Source organism: Barbus barbus (assembly GCF_936440315.1).
Source record: "Barbus barbus genome assembly, chromosome: 48".
Taxonomy (NCBI): domain Eukaryota; kingdom Metazoa; phylum Chordata; class Actinopteri; order Cypriniformes; family Cyprinidae; genus Barbus; species Barbus barbus.
Genome location: NC_136726.1, coordinates 16,979,826 through 17,003,640, shown reverse-complemented (window position 1 = coordinate 17,003,640; position 23,815 = coordinate 16,979,826). Strand labels below are relative to the sequence as shown.

Below are 23,815 nucleotides of genomic sequence, written 5' to 3'. Positions count from 1 at the left end.
AATAATCCTGGACAGTAACCAATCTGGCTTCAGAAGTGGACATTCGACCGAAACTGCCTTGCTTTCTGTTGTTGAAGCCCTAAGACTTGCAAGAGCGGCTGACAAATCTTCATTACTCATCTTGCTAGATTTGTCTGCTGCTTTTGATACAGTCAACCATCAGATCCTCTTGTCAACCCTATTGAGAAAGGGCTTCTCAGGAACCGCACTCCAGTGGTTTGAGTCTTACCTCTCTGATAGGTCCTTCAAAGTATCTTGGCGAGGTGAGGTATCCAAGTCGCAACATCTAGCTACTGGGGTGCCTCAGGGCTCAGTTCTTGGACCACTTCTCTTTTCTGTCTACATGGCATCACTAGGTTCTGTCATTCAGAAACATGGCTTTTCATATCACTGCTATGCTGATGACACTCAACTCTACCTCTCATTCCATCCTGATGATCCGACGATAGCTGCTCGCATCTCAGCGTGTCTATCAGACATTTCTTGCTGGATGATGGACCATCACCTTCAACTCAACCTAGCTAAGACAGAACTGCTTGTAATTTCAGCTAACCCATCGCTTCATCACAATCTCAGCTTCCAGTTAGGCTCATCTACCATAACTCCTTCAAAAACAGCCAGAAACCTTGGAGTTGTGATTGATGATAAGCTGAATTTCTCAGACCACATTGTTAAAACTGCCCGGTCCTGCAGATTTGCATTATATAATATTAAGAAGATCAGGCCCTTTCTCTCGGAACATGCAACGCAACTCCTTGTTCAGGCTCTTGTTCTGTCCAGACTTGACTATTGCAATGCTCTCTTGGCAGGTCTTCCAGCCAATTCTATTAAACCTCTACAATTAATCCAAAATGCCGCTGCAAGATTAATCTTTAATGAGCCGAAAAGAACGCACGTCACGCCTCTGTTCATCAATTTGCACTGGCTACCAATAGCTGCTCGCATTAAATTCAAGGCATTAATGTTTGCCTACAGAACCACCACTGGCTCTGCACCCCTTTACCTAAATTCTTTACTTCAGACTTATGTGCCCTCTAGAAGCTTGCGTTCTTCAAGTGAACAACGAATTATTGTACCATCCCAAAAACACAGAAAAACACTTTCAAGGACTTTTTCATTAACTGTTCCCATCTGGTGGAATGACCTGCCCAACTCGATCCGAGCAGCCGAATCCTTACCCATCTTCAAGAAACGGCTAAAAACTCATCTGTTCCATCTTTACTTGACCCTCTAACTCTAGCACTATCTATTCTAATTGTATTTTATCTATGTCTTTTTATTAAAAAATAACAACAATAATAATAATAATTATCTGTACTGCGTTAGGCTAACCAAGACTTGTAATAGCACTTGCACGTTGTTGCTCTTTTGTTGGTTTTGATTGCTTCTTATGTCCTCATTTGTAAGTCGCTTTGGATAAAAGCGTCTGCTAAATGACTAAATAAATAAATAAAATAAATAATATTCACTGAGCTGTTAACTGATGAGTGAAGTGAACTCGAGAATTTAATCGTTCTGATTTATGAACAAATCATTGTGACAAATGCGAAGCCTTTGAAATGAGACACAGCTTTAACATTCAAGATTTTCAGTGAATAATGATTATTAGTCTGTTTCTCACTAGGGTTGCATTAGTCGACATTATCGACAACAAAAAATTCGACCAATATTTCTGTTGTTGAGTAGTTGTTTGATCTCATATGACCTAATGTAAGAGCCTGCAATACTGCGGTTTGATCAGTGCGGTGCTTTAGCGCAAGACTGTAGTTCGGCGCCTCAGTTCAGAGCAAATGCATCCGAACCTGAGCGGTGTTTGGATGAATATGTAAATATATATTGCGTGCTTTCCTCTCAGTAACGAAATAAACACAACAAAAACTGACAACAGTGTGAAAGCTGCAGTTAAATATGCATTTGATTACAACAATGTAGATGTTTGCATGAGCTCTGCAGTTCAGTCCTCCAGGAAAGTCAGGTCACATCATGTTTATTTATATAATACTTTTTGTAATAGATAGCCTTAATTCAAGCAGCTTTACGGTATTAAACATAAAAAACCAGAGCCAGTGTCACTTTCAGTTAGAATTACAACTTGATTTTCTGTTATAAAGCAGCTCTCCAGTCCAGTGTGGAGCTAGCAAATGATAAAATATTTTTATTGGAGGGGAAAAAAAATAATTTCATTAAAGTGATAGTTTGGTTTACAGAGATCAAAGCTTGATCTAGCTCAGGACTGTTTTGGTTATCATAACACTATAAGGTATTTTAAGACTATGTTGTGAATAAAATAGTTTATCCAAAGTGTCTTATCACTTACCTTTATTTTCTTTCTCATCTATATAACTTAAGGAGATGTTAGGCAGAATGACGTGTCATTCAGTTACTTTCTCATGTAGCTAATTAAATGGTGAGAGAGTGTCTCTGTCTGTGATCTCATTTTGTGTGCCAAATACATCTATTTGTATAATGAATTGGTAACAGTTTACAATAAGGTATCATTTGTCAACATTAGTTAATGTATTGATTAACATGAATTAATATAATGAACAATACATGTATTACATTTATGCATTAATCTTTGTTAATGTTGGTTAATAAAAACACAGATGTTCATTGTTTGTTCATGGTAGGACACAGTGCATTTACCAATGTTAAAAAAACACAACTTGTGACTTTTATAAATGCATTAGTAAATGCTGAAATTAACATTAACTAAGATTAATAAATGCTGTAGAAGTATTGTTCATATCAACTAATGTTAACTAACGAACCTTATTGTAAATATGCTTTTATAAAGCTGAAGTGACCTTTATGTTAGAATATGTATAACTTAATATTTTTACTAATTGCAAAAGCTGAATAATCAATCAAAGTCTACTGATTAATCAAGAGAAATAATTGACGATTAGTCGATTAATCGTTCTACTAATCGTTAGATTAATCGATTATCAAAATAATCGTTTGTTGCAGCCCTATTTCTCACACAGATGCCATAAGTTTTCAGAATACTTTTGCACTTTTTTTAATGTTCGAAAGCTTCAGTCTTTTATTTATTTCTAGTTGCATGAAAAAAGGGGGCAGTCAATTCTTCAAAATTTATCCTGCTGTGTGCCACAGAAAGAAAAAGGTTTTCATAATGCCTTTGTTAATATTACCATTATTTCAGAAAAAGTAAACTTTTCAGAAAAAGGAAGTAAACAAACAGAAGACAAAAAACAGGGTAAATGACAGAACATTCAATTTTGGGTAAATTATCCCTATAAAACCAGGCTTAAACTATAAATAAAAACTGTCAAGCCTAAAAATCATGTCTCAAAAACAGGCTGGAGAAACTGCTACATGGTCCTTTCACAAACATGAAAAATGAACAATGGAAATGTCCTCAGCCCCAAATGCAATTCAACTTTTTAAGGAGGAAGGTAAAAAAAGCCCTTTCAGACAAGGCCTATCACCAGCCGTGTTAAAGGGGGGAAAAAAAGCAAGAAGGCAAGAGGGAGGGAGGAGGGCCCGAAAGCCTCCATTCCTCTATTTATAACCATTCAGGCAGTGAGCAGCCACATTCCAAATGCCAGAAGGCACTTTTCAAAACTCCTCATTTAAAACTTAATGTTGTTTTCAGCTCCTAAAAAAAGAGCCGCCCTCCCTCACACCCACCATCGACCAAAAGGAACCAAGCGGGTGAAAAAAACGAAAAGGCAAACAGTAACATGTAAATGTGACTCTGTTCGGAGGCAGTCCAGAATCGGCCCTTTCAAAACAAAAAGGGCAGCTGAAATGAGGTAAGCGTGCATCAGTATGCAAAAAAGAAAATCTTTAATGAGAAATTACTGATGGCCGGGCCGTGCTGCAACTCCGGCGATTAGCACTTCAAGGGCTTTTCTTCCTTTCAGAGGGTAAGTGGGCCAGCTAAAGAATGGCCTCCGCCTCCATTAAGGTGAATCTGAAGAACCCTTGTGAGAAAGGAGAACAGAACACACTTGTCAGCTGCTGGGAGGCTGGGGAATGCGGCGCAGCCACCCAAAAAGTGCATCTGGTGCAGGGGTGGGGTGGTGTGCGTGGATGGAAGAGGACCTCCGCGAGATTTCGCCTCTATTCTGTGCAGCTTTTGTTCTGGAGTAGGCAGGGGGTCAGCTCTGAACACATGACCACAGGGCTTCCCTCCTCAGCCGGGCAGGAGAAAGAGTGCATCCCAAATATCCCTTCAAAGCACTTCCAAAAACCCAGTAAAATCACAAATAAAGCTTTTTAATATCTCAATTGTTTCTCCTACATGGTAATGAGATTAAAAGGAGAGAAAATGAGTAGTCTTCTGCTGAACAGATTTTTCTCTTTAGAAAATGACCCTGTCCGTTTTAGAGTTTCAGAACTGTGCTCAGATCTGCCAAAAATATCAGTATGAACATCAGATTCTTCTGATATCAAATTATCTGACAAATTGTCTCAACTGTTTTAATTTTTTTGGATTTACACTAAGAAGAACAATTTAAGACAAAGTTGATCGAGCAATAACAATGCCCCTCTGGGTGATAATCTCAACAGGACCGAACAACCACAAATGAGATTTCGTCAATGTCTCAAATGTTTCTCAGTTACAGTAATGAGAAGAAAAAGACCCAGAATTTCAGAGTAGATCTCAACAATGTCTCACGCTGCAGTTGACACTGACATGATACAAAACCAAGCAATAAAACATGCATCTTGAACTTCACACCAGTATTCTCACATGTACCTCCTCTAGAGTTTCAGAGAATTATCTGAGCTATGCTATCTAGGATCATTTTACAGCAACAAATATCTTATCAGTGACTATTTTTATTTCTCCCCAGGAATTTTAGGGAGAAACATCTGAGACAAGGTTGTAACTCAATGAAATACAACTGAGGTGTTCATTAAATCTCCTGAAGTATGAAAGAGCAACCTTTGAGCAATACAATGTTCCTGGGTGATGGTGAGTGAAAAGTCTGAATTTCAAATCAGTCCAAACTTTGCTCATCAAAAAAAAAAAAAAATAGAAAAAAGGGATTTCTATTGCTGGATGGCTGAACTGACTACAAAACCTACGATGCAAATGTACCAGAAACCACCTTCTACAACTCTCTTTCTTGAGGAAAATGTGAGGACGCCGTCAGTCAATTACATAAGGGTTTTGCTAAAACCAGTTTTGAAATGAGCAAAAAATAAAATCGCTAGAAAGTATTTTTTTCTATAGGAAACACAGCTTTAAAACAGAGTCCCAGTGCTCTGTAGTCCTCCACTGGGATGTTTGGGGGAGGATTATTCTAGAAGGTGTTGCACGTGGACTTCAATGAGCATCTGGCCTTTTACCGAGCTCAATCTGTCAGCAGGAGTGCCCTAATCCTCAACTCATTCAGCCCAGCTTTAACACAGGAAAACACCACCTCGCTCCTCCCTTTGACGGCCAGAGAAAACACTTCTGCATCTCAAAGAGAGAGTAAAGCAGAGTGCACACAAACAGGGACTCGCGCTGAGTTGTGGTGGTTTTTTAGGCCACCCTTGCCCTGCTGTTCACCCTTGGCCCGCCTGTCCTACTGCCCCTTCTCTTTAAACGCCACAGCAGGGAACCTGGGCAGATTTTAAAAAAGCCCTGGGTTACAAACAGGTTAGTTGTGATGGCATTTTGCTGGCTGTGACCGTCCGCAAACTCGCTGTGAGTTCAGAGCATCAATAAATAATACCTACCCTTTAAATGCACAGTTTGAGAGCTCTTACCTAAACTTGAGACACACCTAGGTTAACAGGTTCATAAACCTAGACAACACGAGATCGACTGTATTGTTATGCAGTTCTGGTTTGAGACATAACATACATAAATTGTTCAATTCGTAAACATTAGTCAATGCATTAGGCCCTCAGCTAACAAACAACATCTTTACAGCATTTATTAATAAAGGTTAATATTAATGTATACATATAAAAACACATTTGTAACTTTTTTCTTCACAGAATTGTAGAAATTATGTCTACATATCAGAGATTATTAGTCAAAGTGTAGAAAGATATTGAGAGAGCCAGGTTTGGAGTGGTTGTTGAGAGTCAGCGTGAGAAGAAAAGCAAACGAGCGCGAGAAAATAAGAGGGGGATGTTTCCTTAGCTTCTTGTGTGTTTACACGCCAGGCTTTCAGGCATACTGACTGAATGAAAAACCTCTGTATTATGACACCCAGGGACCTGTGCCTACAGGTAGCTGACTAATTACACAATGCCAAAACCACGAAAACGCCCAGACCACGAAGCCTGTGCCACAAAAGAACAGACATTGAAACAAAAACAGACAGAGAGAAATTACGACAGAATAAATCAAGACATTTGTAGTTAGAACGCAAAAACAGAAAATAATCCATGTAAATATGAAACATTACACAAGTAATCCCTTCAAATATACTTGAGGTTTCACAATGGTTAAGGCTTCAAGCAAAAACAAAAGTGCGGGAACTGACCGGATGTCTGGTGTCCCTTTTACACAATCAGTATCAGATTCCATTCTGATATACACTTTACACTGAAACAACATCTTGATAATCTTCAATGTCAATGAAGAATGTGCACTCAATATACTCGAGTCTCACGGATCTCAAGACTCTCAGAATCTTCCAAACTGCAATTTTGCTCACTGCAGGAAGATGACGCTATTGAAATGGTTGTTTTGAAAAAAACAACAACTGGATCCTTTCGAGAAATGCCCTCTAAAAGGCCATTAGCGAAATGTACATATGATGATCACTTCAGGGAAGTACTTGAAGGACTAGCTGCTCACTTTCTACAAAGAATTCACCCTTGTACTCTCCAGCAGTCCTCAGGTCTCCCTCTCATTACTCCACATACTCAGACTATTCAATCAGCACCAAAGCTCGAGTCTCAATTCAGCTATTGTCCTGCATGGAACACCATAAAATTTCACAGCTACTTGCATACGCTTCTGGAGAAAGGAAATCTAATGAGCAAACATCGCAACAAGGTGACACCACCTTTAAAGTAAAATGTTAGTTGACTTACCTCAATTTTGTCCGTTTTGGCATCTCCCCAGTAAAGCTTTCCTGCAACATAGTCAATGGCCAAACCATTGGGCCAACCCAGGGAGGTGTTGAGCAGCACAAGCCTGTCTGTTCCATCCAGGTTTGCTCGTTCAATCTTGGGCATCTCTCCCCAGTCAGTCCAGTACATGTATCTGCATAACAGCAACAAGAAAAAGGTAAATTACATGCTAATTCAGAAGGAATTTTCTTAGAGATCTCAGAAATGAATTACATAACTTCCATACCCGTTTATGGGATCTAAAGCGATGGCTCGTGGCTCGTCCAAGTTCTCGGATATGAGGATGCGTCGAGAAGTACCGTTGAGTCTAGTCACCTCAATGCGATCAGTGCCAGTGTCCGTCCAGTAAAGGTTGCGCGCCACCCAGTCCACCGCAATTCCATCGGGATGGTTGATCTCATTGGTGACCAAAGTCTGGGCATCGCTTCCGTCCATTCGGGCACGGCGGATGGCCCTGACCTCATCATCCGTCCAGTATACATATCCTTCCACCGGGTCGTAGTCGATGGCAATTGCGTGCCGGATGTCACTGACTTGTAAGACGATGTCCGTGAAGTCAGGTAAGTCCAGGGATATCCGCCGAAGGTCAGTACGGCGAGCCAGTAAAAGCACCTGTTCCGCCCCTGGTAATAAGATTGAGATTTGCTCATACGGTTGAAAACAACAGAGACATCTGCTACTGCAAAAGACCCATCATGGACCAGAGATCGCCTGGCCTTTGACCTGCAATGACTAACTGCAGTAACTTAAAAGCATCTCGCAAAAAGGTCTACACATATGGGAATTAAGACTACTACTGTGCCTAGGGCACAGATTCAACTCGTCAAAGAAAACTGAGTCTGACAGTAGCAATTAGTAGCATGAATTGCAGAGTTGTCCCTGCAGACAGTGCACTGCAAGATCACATTGCTCCATTACAAAAACCGCATGCCAGGTTTAAATACCAACAGTAGAATCTGTCTAGACCCAATCTGTGGAAGCAATTAGGTCCAACCTTGTCCTTATTTAATCTCTCTTTGTAACCGAGCACGCTCCAGTACCCACAACACCAGCTGCGGTCCACGGCACCCAATAAGTAGTAACATCCATCAGCGCTGACACCAATAAGAGGAGGAAAAAACAGCTCCACTAGGGTTTCTTGGGCTTTTTTTAAATTTTTTTTTTACTTCTTTTGGTTTTAATTTGTCCTTCGTTCTGCCTTGCATGTTATCAAAGCGAGTGGACGTCTGACTAAACCAAAACAAATGCCTTCAATTTAGCCATCCAAGCTAAACAAGTATGAGGTGTGGACGTTTGCTCATGCTAATCCTTTGTCCTACTGGACCCACTCGTGCCCTTGCCTTGCCACTAATCAAAGTCCAGTACAATGGGCTATTGTTTGTTCTGATTAGTTGTCAACTTTTCAGGAGAGTTGCTTAATCCTGAGGTCAGTGGGAAAATGTTTCATTTGGCCAGACAACCTCCCCTTTCCTCTGCTAACGCAACACTGAACAGCTCCATGTTTCAATTGCACCACTGGAATGAGAGCTTGAAGAATACTTCTCATTGTTTCCTGGCCTGGGAATACACTGCCTCAAATTTGAAGGAGTTATAAAATCAAGTAGAAAGGCAGAGCAACTTGGGAAGGGGTGAATGTATTTTTTTCTAATAAAAGACCAGTCTGTCATAGCAGGCTGGGTGCACAGATTGATGCCTCATTGACTGCGTGTTTTGAGTTTGAGCTCCATCAAGTTGATTCTTTATCGTCTATTTTCTATCTTAAAAACAATTTTATACACTATCATTTTCGTTTCTATAACGTGTGAATATATCCCCTATAGCATTCTAAAACAAAACCAATCAGAGTGCCTTGTTATCACTAGTTTTATTTTGATTTCTCGAGTCTGCCATTACCTTATAGCCTGTTAGCATCGGCAGCATGGCTGCCGCTAATCTCGCTTAGATTGCTAATACTCTATTCACACACATTACCATTGTTTCACTGTTACTTGCTTAAATGGCAAGATTCGAGATCTCCACAGTCTGCACCGTCAGACTGGTCGTGGCGGCGGTGTGGCAAAAATATATAGTGATATTCTCAGTGTTACTCAGAAAACAGGATACAGGAGGTTTAACTCATTCGAAATACTTCTGCTTAATGTTTCACTGTTAGATATGCAAAAGAAATCTCTCCTGTCTCTTGCTCTGGCTACTGTGTATAGACCGCCAGGGCCATATACAGATTTCCTAAAAGAATTTGCAGATTTCCTCTCAGATCTATTGGTCAATGTTGATAAAGTGCTAATTGTCGGAGATTTTAACATTCACGTTGATAATACAAATGATGCGTTAGGACTTGTGTTTAATGACCTAATAAACTCTTTTGGAGTCAAGCAAAACATCACCGGGCCCACTCATCGTTTTAATCATACGCTAGATTTAATTATATCTCATGGAATTGATCTTAGCGATATAGACATCGTACCTCAAAATGATGATGTTACTGATCATTTCCTTGTATCGTGCATGCTGCGTATTACTGATATTAATTATATGGCTCCGCGTTATCGTCCGGGCAGAACTATTGTTCCAGCCACCAAAGACAGATTCACAAATAACCTGCCTGATTTATCTCAACTGCTAGGTGAACCCATAAATACACATGAACTAGACGAAATGACTAGCAACATGGGCATTATCTTCTCTAATACATACAGAATTACCAAATTTTGCCATAAGTTAAATATATTAAGGTTCTGCAATATATAAATATATTGTGGAAACTTAATTTCCTGTAGAGCTGCTTTGCAACGATTTGTATCGTAAAAAGCGGTACACAAATAAACTTGAACACAGATACAATGGACAACTCTGTTCTGGAGAGGCTGGGAAATAAAAAAACCTCAAGCAAGCCAGGGGGTGAAGCCTAATTTTAGAGTAGCCCTTAATGCTTAATGTACGTCCTCATCAAAAATAAAAAGACAAATGCATTCAAATTTAATTAGTCGAATGCATTTTGCTTTTGTACAAGAAAAGTCCTTTTTGGACATACAAATATGCCTGGATCTTTCTGTTGTCCTCAATGTACTTTACTACAATTTCTACAGTCCCAACAAAGTTACCCCAATAAATTCCAGAGACTTATTTTTATTAAAAGTTACATTTTTGACTTGAAAGGATCATGTCCATGACTTCTAATATTGTATCTAATGCAATGACTTTTCCAGACCTGGCAAATGTAATTTTTAAATTCCCAGGTATTTCCAAGGACCTCATAATGACTACCAATTTACAACCAGAAGAGGGGCATTCCTTGAGGAGTCTGGAAATGAGGGAATGTATACAAACCAATGAGTAATTCAACCAAACTGAACTGGACCTAAACGCACAAACATTGGACTGACCCGGTCAGCCACTAAAAGGCGACCTTGACATGGGACCACCAAAGCCCCAAACTAGGTCTACCAGCTCTTCATCTAAAACTCTCATTACAAAGAGAAAAATAAGTAAAATGTGTCAGCTGTTCTGGAATAAGGTTATGATTCATGATTGCTGAATCAGAGGAGAGTGATTTTGACTAAATTGTAAACTCAAATGAACCACCATCTGTCAAACATTAATCTCTGTCATGGCCTTCTGTGCAGGACGGCATGCAAATGTTTTATAAATCCACAGTATGCCAATCCTCATACAAAAACCAGCCCATGAAAGGCCACAGTTCATAAAAATCTAATTTTATGCTCGAGAGCAGGAACATCATAAAATTACAAATGCAACAAAACCATTCCATGCTCTTCATAGAAAAGCCTTCATATCTATCTATCTATCTATCGTATACTTTTTGGGTCTTTTTAAGCATTAAAGCTACAATGTTTTTTTATTTTACCTGGTCGACAAGTCTTTCCATCCTCTTTGAGTTTAACCCCAGTTGGACAAGCACAGCTATAGAAGGGCGGCATGGGAGAGAGGAGACACAGGTGGGAACAGCCTCCATTTCTTTCACTGCATGGAGTTTGAACTGTGGAGCAATGACAGGGAAAGAGGAAAGCTATAAAACTGCTGTTTATTAGACATTACTGAAAAGAGCAACGACCTCTTGGTTAAAAAATTAACAGAAAACACAGTGATCTAAAGAGTGTGTGAATGCTTCACCAAATTCCCACCTTAATTTGAGAAAGTTCATCAGATAGGGTAATTAATGTGTCAGAGCACTGAATTATATTGTAAATACAGGTCAGGTGTATAAATAACCACAGCTTGAACGCATTAACCCTGCTCTTTTATTTATCAGGAAACTTAACAGTTAAGTTTTTCAAACCTGAAAATCTCAAAAGGAGACAACCTTAATTTTTTAACACTGATGTCTAGGGGATAGTAAAATAAAGAGATCTAATGTGTGATTTTACTTTACTTTTTCATTGACTTAACATGTTGTTATTTTAGAGATTTCGCTCGCATGCTTTATTTGGCACCAAATGATGAACACCTACGAAACTCCTTTAGACAACAGATTAGAAAATAAGTAAAAAAAAAATAGCATTGCTCAGTTCCTAAATAAAACTGCATCCACTGAACAAAAGCAGGTGGTAGCAAAACATTTTATTTCCTGTAACAGGTTTTTCCATTTCCACCAGGTCACGCTCTGCTTATCGCAGCCTCTCAGAAAACGCATCTGTTCCATCAGGAAAACATAGGCGGCCCTGACCCAAAGCTTGTTATCCCCCTCTTCTCCATGCTGCTTGCAGATGTGGTGTCTGCCCAGCACACTGACTGATGACTGGTCCACAGCTCAAGGACACATGAGGAAATTCACAAAATACCAATACAGGCACATTTGTGAGGACAAAGTATAATGCTTGACTATGCAACTCATAAATACATACATTTAAAAAATAAATATTAATTATTATTAACTAGAAATTATATTATTTATTATTACTCAAATACTGCTATGAGTGTAATCCTCACAAAATAATTAATAATAAATCACAAACATTTCTTTACATCTTAGCAAATTACAAAACATACGTAGTTCATACATTATAATATTCTTAAAAGAAATAATGCTCTACAATTAATTACAACATTAATCAATTTTTTTATGACATTCTGCTATGTTTTTTAGGATTAAATTAATTTACATTTACACTACTGAGTTTTTTTTGTTTGATTTTTGTTTTTTGAAGAAATTATTTTATTCTCCAAGAATGCACTGAATTGATCAAAGTGACAATATTAGACATTTTTATATATTATTATATAAGTATACAAAACTGTTTTTCACAACGTTAATAAGAATAAAAGTTTTTTGAGCAGCAAATCAGCATTTTATTATTTCTGAATGATCAAGTAGACTGGAGTGATCGCTGCTAAAAATTCAGCTTTGCCATCACAAGAATAAATTACATATTAAAATAGAAACAGTTACTTTAAACTGCAATAATATTTCACATTATTCTATTATATTACTGTATTTTTGATTAAATAAATGAAGCCTTAGAGAGCATAAGAGACTTTAGAAAAAGAAAAAAAAAAACCTTTTAAACAATTTTCACAATGTGTTATTTTGTCTTTTTAATTTATTAGCAGTATTATGAATATTTTATAACTGCTTTTATCTGTTATATTAGATATTTAGGTTTAACTGGAACCTGCTTGAACCACCCTGGTTGAAATCATTGGTCTTGATCTTCACTGTTTGTTTGCATGATGATTGCTTCTTACCTCCAACACAACAAACACTTACCTAGTGGGGTCTTTGCAGGCTGTTAAATGTTTCGGAGCAATCCACACCCACATCCTCACACACACAGAGTAAGGTGGGGGTGGGATCGTGCTGGGACTGTTCCCTGTCTCCACTGAGGAACTGTGTTTATTTGTTCAGAGTGGAATGCAGGACACTTGAAATATTTCATTCCCTGATAACTATTCTCCCCAGATTGCCTCACGGGCCAAAAGGCTGACACTTTTACAAAGAGACAGTACAGTAAGTGCTGAAAGAACGACCTAAAAAAATTAAACATGGAATGTGAAGGATCTCTTGAGGGAAACTGACCTGAGCCCAACATTGAAGATTACAGTTTCTTCACAAACATGGTTTGTGAAAATTTGATGTGTATTAGAGCTTCAAATCAGTCTGAATCTTAGGGCCAGCACTTAAACCTCATGGGTCCTGGGATAAAATGTGTATTTTGTTCTGGTTTGATAAAAACCCAACCATCTATCAACTAGTTTTGTGAGTTCCTGAGGTGAGTAGACTCACTGTTGGGCTGCCGCTCTTGGCCCAGCACCTGGATGTCCATCGGCGAGTAAATGCCACTGAGAATTTCTCTCCGTTTCTCTCCAGTATATTTGTTGCAGGCTTGGATGGATCGGGTCTGCCAGTCTGTCCAGTAGAGCGTCTTTTCATAAAGAGTGAGGGCGAATGGGTGAGTGAGGGAACCCTCCACAACGGCCTCCCTGTAAGAGTCAACACATATGTAAATACACACCCCACTTAAATGACAAACATGTTGCATTTTGGTTGTTAGATGCTTTTTAAGTGATGCATGACAGCTCAAAAATTTTGAGGTGTTTTATTCAGCAAGGAAGCATTAAAGGTGACTTTTTCCATGTTTAATTGCTACAATCGGGTCCCCAGTGCATGTACCAACCCAGAAAATGTGAACAAGAACCCCCCAGTAATTTTTTTGGTAAGCCCTTCTCTGCAAGCTTGTAAAAAAAAATGAGCCGCTCAAACTTCGCTCCACCCCCCCGACGCGTTTTCGCAAATGGCAATAGTGTAGCAGTCCATAACAGACATAAACTTGTGTGTATTTGACAGTTTAAGCACGATAAGACATGAAAGAGTACCTAGTACTCAAATGTCTTTTGACCGCCGCTTTCTAAGCGAATGCTTCAGATGTGTGCACTCAGAAAACCGTATAAGAATTTTAAACAAATATGTTTTAAAACGCATGATTTCAGGGCGATATACATGATAATCAAAACCAAACAGACTGTGTTTTTCAGCAGAGTATCTGAGGAACGAGCTGTAAAAGCACAGCCCTATTATGGAAAAGGGGGCTGGGAGTTGCAGCTCATTCGCATTTAAAGAGACATGCACGAAAACAGCGTGTTTCTGCTTCCATTAAAAATAGGCATTTTCAAAATTATATAATAAAAGATCTGTGGGGTATTTTGAGCTGAAACTTCACGGACACATTCTGGTGACACCTGAGACTTATATTACATATTGTACAAAGGAGCATAATAGGTCTCCTTTAAACAGATAAGTGACGGTAAAGATATTTTATTAATGTTACAAAAAAATTCTACTTAAAAAAAAACTGTTATTTGAAACTTTCTATTCAAAGAATCGAAAAGATTTATCAGTTTCCAAAAATATCCTAAAATAAAATATATCAGTCAGCTGGTTTCATGTGTTCATAATCACTCTGGTTGACCAAAATTCACAAATTAGACCAGCACTGATGGGTATAAACCAGCCTGGACCAGTTTGGAATGTCTAGTCTTTCAGCAGAGAACACACATTCCAAGCCAGCTTACTTTATGAATCCAGTCGGAATTCTTTATATAGGAATTAATTCCAGTAAATGTAAGTTAGGGACTCTGGTTGTCCTGCATGTCTTAATTTCAAAGACATAAGAGGCCTACAGGTATTACCCTTTCCAAAAGGCATATAGAAAGGGAATTTAAGACCACAACAACAGGCCAACAACATCAACTGAGGACTTTTTTAGACCCTTGAGGAAATCTGGAGCTCATGCGAAACTGAACCCCCCTCCCCCCACTCCCCCCACTCCCTTTGGGGGGCCCATAAGGCTTCTTTTCCAAGAAGAGGGGGGAATTAAACAAATCAGGCTGTCATCGACCTGTAAGACCGCATCTGTTTCGATCGTTAGTAGGGAGTCATCCCATTCTGTAACGGCACAGCTGCCCTTATCAAGTGAAGTTCCCTCGGAGTCCATCGGAGCGCCACGTGTCGCGTTTGTCCGACCGAACGGCGGCCTTCTGAACCACCGGACATAAATAAACAGGAGTGGATCGAAGCAACAAGTGTTCAGAACCGTAGTGCCGCAGTATTCAGAGAAGTGTCGCTCATCAATCACAGAGCTGTAGTGGGTTGAGAGGGGATACATTTTCCTGGTTAGGTGGGGGGAGTCGGTGTGCGTGAGCGTGCATGGAAGAGTTGGACTTGACATTGTTCACCCTCCCGATTTTTAATAGCGTGTGATGAACAGCAGAATGGGGGATAGGTGGTGGAGGGGGGTCAGCACTCTGGAAAGGTAATTACAAACAGATTTTTCACAACTTTTGACACACTCTTGGTAGTGTCGGAGATGTTTGAAGCCAGCAAACTGAAAAGGCTATTAAACAAAGGTGTTGAGGCTCTTTTATTTTAAAACCAACCGAGTGTAAGTGTTTGAAGAAAATTGCTAACAAATTTACATTACGAAGTGACACTGAGCAGAATCCCTCCAAAGCGTCTATTCTTCAGCCAATTCTGTGTGAGGACAGCAGAACCTTAAACGAATTGCTTAATGCTACAAGTGTTATTAAGAGGCCGGAATAAAATACGCACCACTGATCCACAGATGTACGACAACTGCTATTACTCACGTTTGATTCAGCCCAAAAGACCTTTGACAGAATTACACTAATGCTCTGCGCTGTTTTTCAGGTTACACAACAAATGTGGGCAAAGAATAACCAAACAAAGTAAATTATTACTTGAGAGTAAACATGAAACTTTGTGAACAAGCAGTCAACAAGAAAAAAACTAAATTTTGTATTGAAGACTTTGGATATGACTTGAAAATGAAGGAACCAACTATTAATTAAAAAATAAAAATAATTTAAAGAATACTTTTCAGATTGACAATTATTATTTTAATATTATAATATCATTACATAAATTATTTATTGAAATTCTGAAAATGTAAATTATAAATGCATTAATTTAACATTTTAATCAATTATAAAAAAAAAAAACTTTTCAGATTGACAACTATAGGAATGACTATGCCAATAAAAATGCAAGACTCAAAGACAACTAAAATTGTATTTAAATTTTCTTTTTAAACAAAAAATAAATAAATAAATACATGGCTTTAAACTGATGCCTTTTTGGTATACTAGGAATGACACTTAATTTAATTCAATTCTACTCTAAAACAATGAAGGAATCAATTGTCAAGTCTCCATGATATTCTGATCTCCAGATATAGGTCAGGTTCCTCCTTCAATGACGTCTGCTGGACTACAGGCCTATCTACACCATTCGACACCTGCAGATCGACTAGCAATGCAAATCTTAACATAGCAGAGGGTCTGACATACCTTTCTTTATTGAAGTTGCTACGAAATCCTACACACACAAAAGGAAATGTAACCCTTTGGCTTGGGGGCCAGAATCATACCCATAATGCCAGGCGGGATTGGGTTACAGTGGTATATGGCACGGAGGTCATCTCAAGTTAAGAGTGGGCAGAAGTAGGGAGGGGGTCTCAAACCGGGCCTACGTGCAGGGAGTGTTTGGATTGGGCCACAGACTCCATACCATTCGGCTTCAATCCGGATGGGAAAGAAATACAAGGAGATGAATTGAGAATAAGTGTGAAAGAATGAGGAAACTGACCGAGCCGTTCCGTCCAAGTTGGCCCTGTGGATGAAGCTGAGCTTGGCATCCGCCCAGTAGAGTTTCTGCTCCTCGAGGTCGATGGTCAGTCCATTGGGCCAGTAGATTTGCTTCTGGACAATGATTTGTCGACTGCTACCATCCATTCCCGCCCTTTCTATTCTTGGCTCCTCCCCCCAGTCAGTCCAATACATGTACCTGAGAAGAAAAAAAAACAGTGTCTGTCAGCTGGTTCCCATTATCCCAGAGAAAACAAAGTGAAAACTAGTGAACCAGTCAACCCTCCAACTAGACGATGAAAAATATAGTATTCAGATCCGTATTTGCAAGAAGTATAACATGCAATCAGTAACAAAGAGCAAACAAACTCAAGTACAGCATGACATGGAGATGTTTGCAACGGTTTAAGTATTGACTGGAAGCTGCTCAAGGTTAGGCAACATGGATTTGGAGTTAGACTAAACAAACGTTTCAAGAGCAGGCAGTTTTCAAAGCAAACCATATCAGCGTTATATTTGCCAGAGCCCGTCTCGCTTGAAACACTTCATATGAGAGAAACACAACACAGCAACCAAAGCACATGCTCAACTCCAAACTTTTTTTGATGGCAAAAATCCTTTATGTGTTCAGGAATACTATCAGTCAATTCCAGTTTGCATGTATATGTATGTATATGTGTATGTATATATATATATATATATATATATATATATATATAAACACAGTGTTAAAGGGATAGTTCACCCATAAATCTAGAGCTGCAAGATGAATTTATACACAACCCAAAATTGTGATATGGTTTATCAGATTTGGCATTATCAAATCTCAAATAATCATATACATAAATATATGTGCTGTATGTTTCAGAGTGAAGCACGTCACAGTATTCATTTACACACAAGCAGCTCACAATTCATTGTTTTCAGTTTCTCAGAGCAGCTTGGTTTGCAGTACAAGCTGCTCCACACATGAAATATTATGATGGGAATATTTATTATTTTATTTAGTTTTTTGGTAATCAGAATCAGAATTAGCTTTATTGGCCAAGTATGTTTACACATACAAGGAGTTTGTTGTAGTGACAGAAGCTCCACAGTGCAACAGAAAGACAGCAACAGGACAGGACACAGATAATAAAAGAATAATATACAAATATCCAAATAGGCAATGTATGAAGCAGCAAAAACACAATATATAATATAGACAACTATGTAGGCCTATGTACAGGTCAAGTATGTGCAAATTAGAAATGAGAAAATAAAAATAAAATAAGTGAGTGTGGTGAATGGATAATGTATTATAGTTGTGTGTTCCACATTTATTGTTGAGTGTTCATGAGATGGATTGCCTGAGGGAAGAAACTGTTCCTGTGTCTGGTCGTTCTGGTGCCCAGAGCTCTGTAGCGTCGACCAGACAGTAACAGTTCAAAGAGGGAGTGTGCTGGATGTGAGGGGTCCAGAGTGATTTTACCAGCGCTTTTGCTCACTCTGGATAAGTACAGCTCTTGGAGAGTGGGGAGGGTTATACCAATGATTCGCTCAGCAGTCCGAACTACCCTCTGTAGTCTTCTGAGGTCAGATTTGGTAGCTGAGCTGAACCAGACAGTTATTGAAGTGCAGAGGATGGATTCAATGATGGCAGAGTAGAACTGTTTCAGCAGCTCCTGTGGCAGGTTGAACTTCCTCAGCTGGCGAAGAAAGTACAACCTCTGCTGGGCCTTTCTGACAATGGAGTCTATGTGAATATCCCACTTCAGGTCCTGAGAGATGGTGGTTCCCAGGAATCTGAATGACTCCACTGTTGTTACAGTGCTGTTCATGATGGTGAGTGGGGAGAGAGCAGGCGGGTTTCTCCTGAAGTCCCTGATCATTTTCCACAGCTTTGAGCGTATTAAGCTCCAAGTTGTTAAGACTGCACCAGACAGCCAGCTCCTTAACCTCCTGTCTGTAAGCAGACTCGTCACCGTCCTGGATGAGGCCGATCAGTGTGGTGTCGTCTGCAAACTTCAGGAGCTTGACAGAGGGGTCTTTAGAAGTGCAGTCGTTGGTGTAGAGCAGTGCTTCTCAAAGTCCGGACTCCGGTCCGGATCCGGACCCGGAGGGAATTCAATCCGGACCCGCTTCTATTTCATATTTCAAGAACACTAATTACATTTCCTACTTTGATAAACGCACGTTAAACTTGTAAATCATTTGTTTATTATTTTTATTTTTGTATGTCTTTTGGAGAAGGTCCGAAATTGCAGGCGAGATATTGAAACTTTTCCTTCATGACGTTTTCATCATGACATCCAGTGAGCGTATGACGTTTGACGTAATCTGGCGACATTTCACCGCTAATATTTTAATTTTTTTGTTTTGTTTTGCTATCACTTATATTATGGCAATTTGTCTTATAGCAGTGCCCAGTGTATACATTTATTTGTGGCGGCTTGTCACAATATCAAAACTGACCGCTACAAATAGATTTTGCAAAAGGCTTATACTTTGTTGAATAAACTGAGCACTGCGCGTTTCAAAAATAAAATGCTGCGCAGGTGTTTTTATATGAATGTATCTTTTAAAAGAACCGTCCGTTTTCTTCAGAAAAGCTTTGATGTCAATTTTAATTTGGTCTTTCCTGTATTGGCTGATAAAGTAGCGCTTATTTGATTACAGTCGTTACCGGGGAAACAGCTATATATCACGCTCCAACAGGGCCTCCTGCTGGCAGAGAATCAACTTGCATTTGCTAGTCTGCGGGAAACACTGGTGTCTGTCAGCAAACATAAACAAAAAAGCATGCTTCAGAACTGTTTTGAGCCATGTATTATTACTATGAATTAGGCTACTACTACTACTATTACTATCTTGTGCCCTGCAATAACCATTTACGCAAACTCTCTTTTGATATTAAGGGAAAAAAAGAGAAAATCGGCCCAAAAAATCAGCATCATATATCGGCCATAGGCTGCCCTGATTTCTAAATATCAGGATTGGCCAGAGAAAAAACATTATAGGTCGACTTCTACTGCTCACACTTAAATTAATTGTTTTGCCACTTTTGCACTTGTTATTAAAGTATTTTGAATGCAAAGGGAACCTTTTTTTTTTTTAAATGAGTGTTTATTTGTTATATGTTATGTATGTTTATTAAAAACTCGTTTTGTAATAACCAATTGTTCCGGACCTTTGACACCGATGAAAATTCAGATTTGGACCTTTGAATGTAGACTTTGAGAACCCCTGGTGTAGAGGGAGAAGAGCAGTGGGGAGAGTACGCAGCCCCGAGGAGCTCCAGTGCTGATGGTATGAGTGCTGGATGTGAATTTACCAAGCTTTACTAACTGCTGCCTGTCTGTCAGGAAGCTGGTGATCCACTGACAGACGGGAGAGCTAATTATTAATAAAAATGTATATAATATAATACTTATTATATTGCGCCTCTACAAACAAGCACAGAAACATTACATGATTTTTTGAAAAAGTTGAAATTAGATTTTTTTTTTTCTCTCTCAAAATCATATTTATTTTAAAAAAACGCAATTCGATTCTCCTTTTGTGTACCTCTGAAGAAAAGAGATGAGAGTGAGTAAATGATGATTTACATTTGAGTAAACTGCTAATTTAAAAACACAACTACTATCATAGGTAAGGGCACACTAAACTCGCAAAATGGAATTACATGTTGTTTTGTAACTTAAGCACAGTTGAGAAACGGTTGTATTTTTCTTTATGACATTTCAGTGAACTGCTAAATGGTATGGACTGCCTTTATCAGCAATGGCTAAGTTGTTTTATGCCTTCCTTAACCAGAACAATGCCCTGTTCATGCTGTGAAGAATCTTGTGTATGAATCTAGCCGTTTTTGTAGGTTACGTATAGCCTATTAGCCTATTTGTGAGGGAATATGACGCAACTGAAAAATTATATTACAGAAGTGTAGCTAAACTATATCCATATTGTGTGTCAAAATGCCATCCAGTTGTCTAATCAACACAAAAAAGCTAACTTTTTTGAAATGAAAGGAGAAAAAATGGGGACTGAAGACCAAAATAAAAGGAAAAAAGACAACTGACAAAAATAAAATATGCATAAGGGGAAGCATTCGCCCAGGGAAGCTGTGATTACTTGTAGCGTACAAGCTACGACAGCAAGCGTGTCGCCAACGGAAACACTTATCAAATCTCATGCCAGCAGGGAGACCAAGCATGAAAACTCAACCAGCCCTTCCTCCCCTGAGATGCATCCTATTAGCCTGCCTGTGGCTCCAACGGTTGTGCTGTATTTTTCTCAATTAGGAACTTCAGCATTACACCGCTGCCGAAATCTGATGGCTGACAGAACAAAGAGACGGTTGAAAGATGGCTTTGCAGAAGGCTGTAACAAGGACAATAACTCTTCGAATGTCACACAGTAGCGAGGTTCATAACTGGGACTTTGAATTCAAATTTAGCAACTTATTAGCAAGGGATGAGTCAGAATGGTTGGCTAATTGACCAACCGTCTAAGAAACTTCTCTGAGAAGTTTAAATGTATAGCCTTTAAAGCACCACAGCTACAGATAACAGGAGAAATTATGTGGTATAATTTAATGGCTAAAGGTGCATATTTATCATTTTCTTGTCAAATGTTTGCTTTCAAAAGGGTGAAATTTCCCCACGGGATCAAGTTGGTCAGATGAATTCGCTGCATTGACCAACAGCAAGTTGCTTGGTTTGAAATTTCACAGAAATTTCACCTTACGTCTAGCAGAAGTTAACACAATGGCTAATACTGCTAACAGCAGATTTAAATCTTTAGGAAGCTACAGTTTTAACTTTAGCTTATAAAATTACATGTATATAATCATGTTAATATGATTATCAGCACATTTTTAAAAACACTTCATAGTTTTACTGCTAAAAGCTAGGTAAGAGTTCCTCAGAAAGCTAATGCTAACACAAAGAGTGTAGTACTCAGCTCTATTTAACACTTTTGCCATAATAACCAAAATTCTATATATTTTACTGTTTAGAGTACAATTTTGTCAATCTATATGAACATTTAGGCAAAGCAGTTTAACAGTGCTAGAAAACAAATTAAGTCTAATTTTGCTGTTGCTACCAAAACTAGATATCACATTAAAGAAAAAAATCTCATGCAAAGATGTCAGTAGAGATAAACAACCAGCGTTGGCATCTCTGGAGTGCGTGCAAGCAAGTTTGTTGTGATTTTGTCTGTGTTATACACAGATATAAACCTGACGCTTGGCCACGCAACAGAGAATATCAACTGGAGACACCCAATGAAAGGAGACTGTGGAATGTCTACAGAAGATGGCAGAATGTCTCCAAACGTTAAATACCAGGTATATCTTTGCTATATAACTCCACATAAAACCCTTTTGTCTGATATTTGGATGTGCCATGCCTGTCTGGCTATAAAAACTGTATTTTTTTTGGTCGTACTTTAAAATTCAAGAAGAGTCAGCAAACTTAACACGGCAATAAATAAAAAATATCCATTCTTTTCATCTGATGGTAATTCATCTTTTCACTCCTCCCAAGCCTCTTTTGGAGAATGTGAAAACAATGAACGTGTCTTGAGAACTGACAAACATAATTTAGGGGCCCCTGCATGCGGTTGCTCTCACTCTGAGGGGGGGTTGTAAAAAAGTAGAGCCCCTCCTTTCTGTGATCTGAAGCAGGGGCCCGACAGTGGTCTTGGATCTCCACGGTTAATCTCAACTCAAAGCTCTCAGGCGGTCACAATAAGAAAATAAAAACGCATGAAGCTTATAATAAGTATGTCTGCTCAAAAACGCCAGACATTAACTTTCGGATTGCAGTGTAACTGGAGAACAGATCTCTCTGTCTGAAAATTTATTTTAAATGCAATGAACTTCACAAAACAGGCAGCTAATGTTTTGAAAAAAAGTAACCGGTATAGATGTGTTTCTTTAGGCTACAGGCCAGGAACAGTGTCTGGCTCCATTTTTAATGTCTTCATCATACACCGCACAAAGTGAAATGCATTCTGGGGAAAAAATGTCCCAGCTCTTGGGTGTCATAAATACAGTATGAGCTAAAAGCCTTGTGTTCGCAACTAGGTGGACGATAAAAATGTGAAACAGTTCAGCAGCAGTGCATTTAGATTTTTTTAACCTCAACTCGGGCTGTCATGACCGTAAACAGACTGACTATCAAGGTTGTTTTTGTTCACTTGTCTTAAGCCCAAATCCCAATTCTATTTTATACCCCTTCCCCTACCCCTCCGCCTATCCCTTCCACTTGTCCCTTGAGTGTCAAGGGGTAGAGCTGAAAATATTCCCCTAAGAATTGGGACACCACTACGATACAGTCACACGTCATCTAGCTCCTACAATACACACCTATACTGGTGTGCTAGTGTGCATTAGAGCCTTACCGTTCAATATAAATGCGCTGCTTACTGACACACACACACACACACACACACACACGAGATCATGCTGCTCACACATCCAGGGGCAAAGAAACTTGTCAACGCTGCCCCACGACTTTTATTAATAACAGTTTACATATTGAATCGCTACATTATATTTTCCAGCAATGAGAGGATAAAACCCCTGTTTTTAAAGTAAGCCCCCCTCAATGTCTATAGTGGTTATCGCCCTGATCAGACATGAAAATAATGTTTTAACATTTCTTTGAATAACATGACCGTAAATATGAACTCAAGATTGTATGTAACAAATGATTACTTTTCATTAAAATCTTTATTAACCCTCTGAGCCCGACAAACGCGAATACGCGTTTTGGGGCAGATTTTCCTGATAAGGCAGAAATGAGCTTGAATTACTCTGCCATTTTTGATCGTTCAGATAAGAGCAATACACCATTCGAATCTGTAAGGGGTCTTCTTTTATTTGTATTCACTCATAATAACAACTAAACTTTGTGCTTTTGAAGAATAAAGAAAACAAACAGCGTGCGCTCTCTGTCTTCTCCGTCTCCGCGATCTGTTTTCAGAAATGCGTCACTAAAATGAAGTGTAACTCAGCGAATACTCAACACACAGACATGAGAGTTATCTCTATAGAAAGCCTGAAGTGTCTTCTTTCACATGAAGTCAGTCATATCGAAAACAAATATTCTGTGATGAAGTAATCCGTATGAAACCAACACGATGTTCAGTCTGTCCC

The 23,815-nt window shown here is 39.0% G+C and overlaps 1 protein-coding gene across 1 annotated transcript in view; it reads right to left on the bottom strand.

The window, feature by feature from the left end:
• Positions 1 to 23,815, bottom strand: part of LOC306866841 (low-density lipoprotein receptor-related protein 5-like) — a 74,230-nt gene that overhangs the window by 35,515 nt on the left and 14,900 nt on the right. The window contains exons 4-8 of the mRNA XM_079412226.1: positions 16,673 to 16,870; positions 13,295 to 13,491; positions 10,919 to 11,050; positions 7,280 to 7,676; positions 7,015 to 7,186 (exon numbers count right to left, since the gene is read on the bottom strand). Of these exons, the coding sequence (XP_079268352.1) occupies positions 7,015 to 7,186; positions 7,280 to 7,676; positions 10,919 to 11,050; positions 13,295 to 13,491; positions 16,673 to 16,870 (1,096 nt within the window). The remainder of the gene's footprint in view (positions 1 to 7,014; positions 7,187 to 7,279; positions 7,677 to 10,918; positions 11,051 to 13,294; positions 13,492 to 16,672; positions 16,871 to 23,815) is intronic.